Here is a 10,000-nt window from a genome sequence, read left to right as displayed (position 1 = left end):
TTACCGAGTTGTCAAGGAGAACATGATTACATAAAAAAAAATCGCAGCCCGGCATTGTATTGTCGGGATCCCAGATAAGCAGGGTGGCCCGCACATCATGAAATCGCAAACTTGATCAGAAGTGTCGGGATCTTGGCTAAACGAGCCAGAATTTCTTAACGGGCCAGCCCCTTCTCATGTAATCGACCCTTTATAAGGGCACCTGCACGGGCAATTGAGCAAGAATAGACTGCCTGATTTTCTCCATAACGCAGAAAAGATTTATTTTTCTGTTGTATGTTGTTTTTTTCGTTATTGTTGTTAGCGTTGTTGTTGCTTTTTTCGTCATTGTTGTTGTTGTTGTTATTGTTGTCACTGCTCTTCTCGCCTGGACGAAAAAGGCTAGAGACAACTTGAAAACCGTGATGGAAATACCTTTTCACCATGGTAGTCTGTGATGTTCACTTGAACAAAAATAGATGCCTGTTGATTTCCGTCAAGGTGCACATGCCTATACCCTGAAAAAAAATAATAAACAGCTCGGTAAAGCACTAATGGGCAATAATGGTCTAAGCTCTTCTCGGAATTTGGGGCTGGTTTACAGCAACATATTGTCTTCGAGAACAGTTTTTCAAGTTCCCTATCGTGTGACTAAATAATTCAACACACAAAAAGTGCACGGTTGAAATAAGATTGAGTCAGTGTTGCGTTTGAGTTACAGCAATTTCAAACCAAGTCACTCAGTCCTCAAAACTTATGTTATTAAAGTAATTTTTTGTTCGAACTTTGGTATTGTACTTCTTTGATAATTTCTACGCAACGATATACCAGTCCTTTGGTAAAAATAGACATAGTTTCTCGGGCGGAAAACTCGGAGGTAATTTTTCGAAAAAAATATCAATTTCTTATCCTTCCTCCTAAATGCTACGGTTGGGCACTTTTTCAATATTCAGCGACTATTTGAGCGCCGTTTTTAATATTTTCGAAGCTCTATTTCTGATCTTTCCAGCACAATAGTGAGAGGCTTAATTATGGAAGCTAGAATTTACAATAAACCATCTTTCAGTGCAAAATTGTTTTAAGTCTGTACAAATACTGAGAGCATCTTACAACTGAAAATTAAATGTTTTCAAGTTTTCAGTTAAAAAACATGTGTTCTAGCAAACCTTGCATGACGCTTGAGAATGGCAAAGTAACCTGACCAATAAAGTCTCGGCCAATGGGATCCTCGTCCCAGACAACAAAGCGAAAAATTGCGAGACTTGGAAATGTTAGAATGAAGGTGATCGTCTCCTCCCAGGTTGGATTAAAGCCTGTGCAGTCAAGAAGAGATAATGGGTGTGTTATGATATCATTATAGATTCAAAAAAGAATAACTTGTATTATTCTTTGGCGCGTTTCATAACAAGTTTTTATGAAGTTAGTGATCGTGAGCCAAGACGAAATCATTTTCTGACATTATTATAGCATTACTTGCAGCCAAGGGACTGAAGTACATGCTAGACGAGTGTTTTGTATGGTTATAAAAATCGAGAATGTTGCAAAATAGAAACTCCAATTATCTGTGTTTTCGATAGGCAGTGCCCGCAGCAATTAAAGCTTATCGCTCACTTACCATTATCTATAACTGTTTTGGTGCGTCGCTTGCCGCTGTCAGCCGGGATACCTACGACTTCTATTTCAACGTAGGGATCAATTATCTGTAACATAAACGCAAAAGATCAGTTACGTCACATTAATCTTCATGCTTTTGCATACGATATTAGTCCCTCATTGTCCGTCTTGTTGTCAAACAATAATTACAGCGGTAAAACATACCTGGTCTCAGTTATTCTAGTGCTGGGTGTCGGCCCATTTTATTTAAAGAGTAACATTAATTGGATAATCCGAACAGTATTTCGAAACGAATGGCCAGCTATATCTTTGCAACATCGTAAACTTGGGATAGGCATAGAGACCGAAGTAATAGCAAACACAAGGGAGTGTTACATATGCTGGGGGTGATCTCATTGTCTTGTTGGGTCGCGTTTGTTGTTTGTAAAAGCAATCCAAATAGTTCATATCAATCACGAGCGCCGACAGAAATCTGAAAAAATATACTTGACGATTACAGACACAGAAAAACAACAGTTGGAAACACTATCAAAACGTCTCCGTCAATAAATAAATAAATAATAAATAATAATCTTTATTTCTTAAGATAAAAATACATATCCTAAGTTACACTTAATAAGAAAGAAAAAATATACTCTAGAAACTATTTACATATCATATTTAAAAATTATTGTGTTACTAAAAACGTTCTTAAATCTGTCAGCGTGGATCCTAGGGACAGAGACGGACGTATTTCTAAGATTGTACCTAGTTTTTGTTTCCTTAGGTAAAAACTGGAAGAACGGACATTCGGGGTCGTTCGATCTTTTTTTGTAAAGTGTCTTGTCCGCCTTCTCTAGCAAGTCCCTAATATTTACATTCTTGAACGTATACTTTCTTTTCATACACCGGTATCCAAAATCCATTGCAATTACTCGGACGGCTTTGCAGTCTTGCTCGTTTAAACAGCTGTAGATGGTGTGCTGCATGCTCAAGAGCGCATCAGTGCAACTCCCCCCTGTCCATAGTTAATACTAACTATGCCCTGTCGTATAAGCAAACTGTGTTGAACTCAGATGTTGTTCGACAATGTCTCGTGCATAGGTGTTATACACAGATTTCTCGAACGCGCGTGCAATCACAGGCGTGATCTTAATTTCTCTGAAGTCCTGCTTGCCCTTAGGGATGTCGAGCTTAGGGAGGGGCGTCACGTGGGCTCTTTTCCACAAGGAGGGCCACTTCCTAGTTTTCAAGGAAACATTCCAGATCTTATGAATGACACTTGTTATGATCTCAGCGTGATCCCTCCAAACCCAAAAGGGAATAAGGTCCGGTCCCATAGCGGTTTTCTTCAGATGTTTTAAGGGACGGACCATTAGAAAAGTGATGGGGGGGGGGGGGGGACCAAAAAAAAATTCATGCAAGGGAAAATGCCAAGAAAAAAAATTCATGCAAACAAGAAGGTAAAGAAAAAAAATTCATGCAGAAGGGAGGTCCAGTTGTGACTTTTATTTAATAATTATATAATATTTGCCAGTGTCTATTAAAAATAATTCTTATTCAAAATATTCTTGGGGTCTTACCCCAGGCCCTGCTATATTATTGTTAATAAATAAAGACATCTAGTGTACTGAGGTGTTTTCCTCACACTGAATGAAATGACAAATTGAAGGTGACATAAATTCATTCACACTACAATAGCATGTTAAAATGGGGTTGACAGACCTGCACGACTCCCGCTGTGTCCCCATTGTTTTGATAAAAGCCTTTATAGTTTTGCTTAAAACAAGCATGTCTTTAAGCGATTTCCCTTTTCTATAAGAGATCAAGGGAGGTTCCTTATATATCTCTCTTAGTAGCGGCTGGTTTTGTATTAAATGCTATTTTTCCGTTAGAATATTTTTCAAACATGGCAGTGATGGATGAAATTGTGTCACAAAGGGTAGAATTTTCATGTGCGCTTTCTGTTTTTGTGTAAGAGCCTTCTTTTGTTCCGTGTGTTTGGAGATTGGAAGGAGTTCTCCTTCACTATAAGCCTGAGCATTTTTCTGAGAAAATTAGTAGCTATAGAAGGCTTTTGCGCATAAACGTTTTCGTATGCGTTGCACACTATAGTGTTTCCTTGCTTCTGTGGGATATTCGTGTAAAGGCTAGTGACATCCATTGAGAGTAGAAAAGCGTTTTTTGGCACCCTAGTGCTCTCAATAAACCTTATGAAATGTGTCGTATCTTTAAGATACGATTCCTGTATTTCTGCTGTTGGCTGAAGTACTTTGTCTACGCCGCTGGGGAATGATGATAGGCGTTCTGTTGGGTCATCACACCCAGATATGATAGGTCTTCCGACTAATGTCTGTAGTGTATGTTCAGTGCATTCTACATGATGTATCTAGGAGTGCAAAGAGTGATGGGATTGATTATTATTATTAAAAGCATGGTGGATTAGATTCGGAGTGTTTCTGGTGTGGCTTGATAATCCATTGGAATCGGTTTCAATACACGATTAAGACACGACAATGTCGGTTTGTGAATTTTCGTGGGGGTATAGAACACTGGAATTCGAGGCCTATCTGGTGTTTGGTTAAACCATTTAGCCGTCATTTCGCCTTTGCACCCTGCTTGGCGAAGGGAGTTAATAAGGTGTTTAACTCCTTGGAATGTATCTCTAACCATTGGTTTGTCTAGTGGCTGATAGTTTTTTTCTATCATCCAGTTGTATCTGTCCCTCATTAATTTTGTTTTCCCAGTTCATAACGACGGTTGTTGTGCCTTTATCTGCTTTTTTGAGAATAATTTTTTTGTTGTTCATAAGCTCCTTGAGAGCTCGTTGCTCGCCGGGTGGCAGATTATTTTTAGGTTTAACCAGTGGAGTTTCCGCAAGCTTTATTTTGACTTCTTCTAAGTAAGTCTCAAGAGCAACTGACCGTTGAATCGGTGGAATCCAACTGGATTTCACGTTAAATGGATGTTGCTCAGTATTTTAGTCATGATAGATATATTGAAGGCGCATCCTTCTGGCAAATTGGTTGAAGTCTGAAATTAGCTGGCGCCTTATCTGGTTTTCTTTCATAACAGGTGTTGGAATAAATTTCAAACCTCGAGAAAGTAAATTGATCTGCTCTGTAGTCAATTGTGTGTCTGAGATGTTTTTGGTGTGTTGCTTGCGTAACTCTATAGTCGCACAAAAACATAGATAATGAATCAAGATTTCACTGTTAAAAAAAGCAATATTTGTCTAAAAAAAAAAATCGTGCAGGGGTTTCACCTGGAAAAAAAATTCCTGCACAAGTGCGCGAAAAAAAAATATCGTACCAGCTGAAAATCCCCCCCCCCCCCCCCCCCCCCCCATCACTTTTCATATGGTCCGTCCCTAAACAATTCCACACGTGTCTTTCTAATATCTGAGGGGCTTCTAGGCTCTTATCCACGATAGCTGGTACAGGCTTCGTATATGCGTCATCGGTGTACAAATCCACGAAGTAGTCGTTTAGCTCCTCCAGTGAACTAGTGTCCAATGTAACGTTAGCAGAAATGCTGCGTCGTTGGGACAAATTATCTACGTGCTTCCACCATTCTCTGGATCTGACAGGTGCCTTTGCGAGTGTTCTTCTGTTCTTACTAATCAATTCGCTTATTTTCCTGTTAATCTCAGCCAGCCGGTCAATCGAATGTTTGATCATGAGGAAGAAAGATTGCGTGACGAGTCGCAAGAATGTCTGAGTAAGACGCTTAAGGCATTCAAAAGGTAGGTCCTGTTACCAATTCCTGTGATGACGTAAGTTCTTTGATAAGCAGAGCCCCCTACACCAATCTCTTGCTATTGTTAACACTCAGTCATCTTCGTCGCTAAAAGGCCAAAAAACGTTCAAAGGAGGCTGAAGTGGAGTGCATCTCTGAAAGCGTAGCCCTAAAGGTCATCATTGTAGTCCACTTTTCCTTTAAAAGAGCGGTGCGGCCCAGTTACGATATCGACTGGTACATACGCTAGGGCTTGTGATGCACAACGGCACCATGTTAGCTAAAGATTCCCAAACGTTTCGAAGCACGAACATAGCCCAATATCGCTTTGCGCTATAGACTGCCTTCGTCGCTCCCCACCCATCGTGCTTTTGTTTACTTGGCAGTTCGTCGAATGTTTTCGGTTTCACTAAGTGATAACATGAACCATAATATGATTCATTATTGTGATCAATTACATTTTCGAAATAATTCAGGCGCGCGGGTTGCTTATTGTAATATTCGTTTTGTCGAATGGAATGTGATTTTTCTCTCATAGAAGCAAGCCTCTTACCTCTCCTCGGTCTCCCAATATGCTATCTTTAGGCTTTGGTAGTTGCTGTCCACTGATGACCTGAGAAGTATATTCACTGCAAATCACTCACGATGTGTAAGTATCTGGGCAATATTTGTGTGACGACTTTTCCCATTGGTGAGTTAACGTGCAAAAACGTTTGGCAGTGAAATACGAATTAGAGGAAGCAAAGTTACGGTTATGGAAACTGGAGTGATTACTCATTGAATATTTTCCAGCACGTGGAATCAGTGAGATAAAGGGGTTCACAAGCTTTTGACTTCTTGCAAACTAAGATGCAATTGTTCAATCATCGCCCGCTTTGGTTTGGCTGCAACCTCGAGCAATGCTTCAATGGTCAGCATCAGAGGTCGTGCCATCTTCCTGAAGGGCTAAATGAAGCTCGGGTTCCGTCTTTTTGTGGATCATCTTATTGAGCTGTATTCCATGTGTCGAAACTTGGTGGCAATTTCTTGTCAGTGATACAAATATACAGCGTGGCGTCTTGCTCAAAATCAAAACTTGAGCTCCAAGTCAAGTGACCTGCCATCTCATGTGATCGCTAAATCACATGACATGGCAATAAAAAGCGAATTGCGCAATTTTGGCGCTCAATTTTCAAACGCTTACCTGACCCCCCCAAAAAAATCTCACTTAAGCTTTCGGTTACGTTGTTAACTTTCTCTATTCTATTACACGCCTTGCGTTTTTCACAATTTCGGCAAATGCACAGGTGATGAAGGTTAACTTTTGAGTCCAATGTCTGGTAGTACGCTATTTTTGCCCAAGAATGCCAAGAAAATGGTACAGTTTAATGTTTAGAGAATTGGACAAGTCGAACAACAAACCCAAAATACAATCACTCTTGTCCTGGATACTATTGTGAACTATCCAGATTGATCAATGTTCTTTTAACATATAAATCAGGTCTGAAGCATCCCTGTTGAACAGCATACCCTGATTTTGCAGACTTTTCTCTGGACTCCGACGATTTCTCTCCTTGTCATAGGATCAAACTTTGGTTCATCTATGGAAAATTAAAAGGCCCTAGTCAAATTGAGAGTTTTAGAAGTGATTGTTTTGCGAGTTGTAGGGTACAAGACTATACTGTTTCCTGCGACATGTTGTGGTTGCAAGAAGGAATTACAAAATGAGAGAAAATCAGAAAAAAAAACAGAAAATGGAGGAGAGTCCATTAGTTGAGGGTTTTCTTAACCATAGAGAAAGTTGTTTAAAAAATCACCAATTTAATGTATTGGAACTGACAGTTCAGGTTGCAACCATGTTGACAATCAGAAGGATGGAGATGTGAGAAACTTTGAATGTAGCTTAGAAATCCGGTACGATCTCAGGTAATGTTCTAAACACCATTCAATTTTCTACCCTAGTAGCATAAAACTATTTCTGTATTGTACCTTTTCGACCAATAAGGTTGAATGAAAAAAGCATCTTCAGATTTACAAATTTTTCGCCCTCCCGGCCCACCCCCCTCCCCTCCCTCCACATTTTTAACAAGCGATATAACACCAATGGACGGTACCTTTACACATAACGTCTGGTTTTAAGACGTAACCACAATTTCCATTTGACTTGAATCGTCCTTTGTACAATTGCATCATCCTTCCATTTGATTGGTAATTAAGTGCGACTGATAAAAAAAAGATCTTTACTAATGCGAATGACCAGAAAATTATTGGACATGAAATTGCTTCCTATGTGTAGATAGCTTTCATTTTTGTTTCTGCTTACTTTAAGATAAGATAAGGGATAAGATCAACTTAATTTAATCACGCTAGCCTATTCAACAATGTAAAAAAAACAATAGCTGGTTTCCAGTAGGAGCGTGAGCTAACTATAAAAATTAAAATGTACTAAATGTACTAACAACGATGATTAAAACTATTTATACATTAAATATAACTCTAAGTATAATAATTGAAATACACTAACAACCGTGATTAAAAATATTCGTACATTTAATATAACCCTAAGAAATAGATTATTATATGACATTTGGTCTATAGGTTGAAATAAGCTTATCAAACATAGGCAAAGCTTCGCAATTACGTATTTCATCTGGTAAGGAATTCCAGAACCTAGCACCATTGTAGCTGAAACGTATCACCAACTTATTATCAGAGTTCCTTAGATGATAACTTTTGACTGAGCACGAGTTCCCAAATATATTGGAAAGCCTTACATGTGCCAAGTCATGGAGAACCTTAAACATTTGCCTAGCCTTAATATGAAATCTGCGTTCGCTTAGTAAACTCCAGCCAAGATGGCGTAAGGCTAATTCACATTGTCCAGCCTCGTTTTTGTAACGCGTGATTACCCTAGCGCATCTGCTATTGAGTTTCTGAAGCCTTTCAACGAATACACTTCCTGATGAACCCCAAACCTCACATCAATAATCAAAGTGAGGAATAATTAGAGCATTATAAACAGAAAAAAGTATATCTCGACTTGCAAAATAGTTTTAGAACACTAATTCTTGCTGCAATCTTTTAAGTTATTTCTTCGATATGCTTGCTCCACGTAAGAGATTGATTAACATACACTCCAAGTATTTTGGTATCTCTGACTCTTTTGATCGGATCACTCCCATTACATACAATACAATTAACCAATTGACTGTAGTTACACTCATTGTTATCTATATTCTCGGCAAGGCTAGGGCCGATGCTAATGAAATAGTTATTGAATTTTTCCGCAATTTATTCTGGCGACGTAACGCTATGATCGTTAATCTTGATTTCCTTAACACCATCCGCTCGTTGTTTACCTCCGAGAATATCATTATCGGTTTTCCAAGCCTTCCTATTACATTCTCTATTTACGAGGCATAAAGAGCACTTTTAGCTTTACGTAAAGCAACATTTACTATATTTCTGGAAGACCTGTACTTCTGTTTTCAGGACAACTGGAAGTTGAAACATTGAAAAAGGGTTTCGTGCACATAAATGTTATGTTAGCATTCAGTGGGCATTTTTTAAAAACTGAACAAAACGACGGGGCTTCCTAGTTATTTATAGGGGGAGAAGGGTTCATTCTGTGGTCATAAAACTCGCCTTGCACAAATGTGGCCCGGGTTCGATTCTTAAACTCACACATTGACTTGCCTGGAAGGGGTGTTGTCATGCTATTTTAGTGAAACTTCAGAACCCTAAGAGACGTCTTTGCGTCAATGAAGACCAAAAAATAATGCTGTAGTTGTGTTGCCAATAACCATTGAAGTGAACTGAAGCTATTCTTTGTTTTTTCCCGCCAAGGATGGAGAGGATGAAAATGGATTAACAATTGAAAAAGCTGGTCAGTTTTTTTTACGTTTGAAGACCATGTCTTCAGAAAGTCGTCAAAAATTATACACGAATAGCTCTTTGTGCCATAAATACACTTCATATCTTCTCATAGGGTTGTCAGGAATGTTGTAAGTGTGAGCTAAAGTACTAATTCAGAATTTTACCCAGTTTTGACCTAAAAACAGCAAATTTAGCATGACAGTGCCCCTTTAATTTTCTATAGTTTGTTTTATGTGATCTGATTTGATTTGAGTTAGTCTTTCAAATTGGTACAACACTTTAACTTTGCTCTGTGGAATGATATTCAGAATCAAATAAAGTGGTATATTATTATTAATATTGATTACTACTATGATTTATTATTATTATTATTATTATTATTATTATTATTATTATTATTATTATTATTATTATTATCCGCACACCTTGGTCAACTGGATCCGTCCCAAGTGAATGGAAGAAAGCCTGCACAATCCTCATCCACAAGAAAGGAAACGTTAATGACTCTGGCAACTTTCGTCTAATTACTCTGCAATCTGTGCCCTTAAAGGTTTTTACCTCGTGCCTTCGTAATGCCATTTTCAACTTCCTTGCCGCTAATAATTATATTGAACATGAAATTCAAAAAGGTTTTACACCTGGTCTCTCAGGAACGTTTGAGCATACTGCTCAAATGGCTGACATCATTAACAAAGCTCGTACTAAGCAGCATTCTCTTGTCATTACTCTCCTAGACCTCAAAGACGCCTTTGGTGAAGTTCATCACAATTTGATTCAAACCGCTCTTGATTACCACCACATCCCTGATCATATCAAACTTCTGGTTAAAAGTCTG

The 10,000-nt window shown here is 38.6% G+C and overlaps 1 protein-coding gene across 2 annotated transcripts in view; it reads right to left on the bottom strand.

The window, feature by feature from the left end:
- Positions 1-10,000, bottom strand: part of LOC137997569 (1-phosphatidylinositol 4,5-bisphosphate phosphodiesterase eta-2-like) — a 35,853-nt gene that overhangs the window by 1,836 nt on the left and 24,017 nt on the right. For both annotated transcript variants that reach the window (XM_068843649.1, XM_068843648.1), the window contains exons 19-24: positions 7,404-7,511; positions 6,820-6,890; positions 5,864-5,923; positions 1,595-1,679; positions 1,146-1,292; positions 415-497 (exon numbers count right to left, since the gene is read on the bottom strand). In XM_068843649.1, coding sequence (XP_068699750.1) covers positions 415-497; positions 1,146-1,292; positions 1,595-1,679; positions 5,864-5,923; positions 6,820-6,890; positions 7,404-7,511 — 554 coding nt within the window. The remainder of the gene's footprint in view (positions 1-414; positions 498-1,145; positions 1,293-1,594; positions 1,680-5,863; positions 5,924-6,819; positions 6,891-7,403; positions 7,512-10,000) is intronic.

Source organism: Montipora foliosa, chromosome 3 (genome assembly GCF_036669935.1).
Source record: "Montipora foliosa isolate CH-2021 chromosome 3, ASM3666993v2, whole genome shotgun sequence".
Classification (NCBI taxonomy): domain Eukaryota; kingdom Metazoa; phylum Cnidaria; class Anthozoa; order Scleractinia; family Acroporidae; genus Montipora; species Montipora foliosa.
The sequence above is the reverse complement of the archived record's forward strand: the minus strand, read 5'-3'. Positions and strand labels throughout refer to the sequence as shown.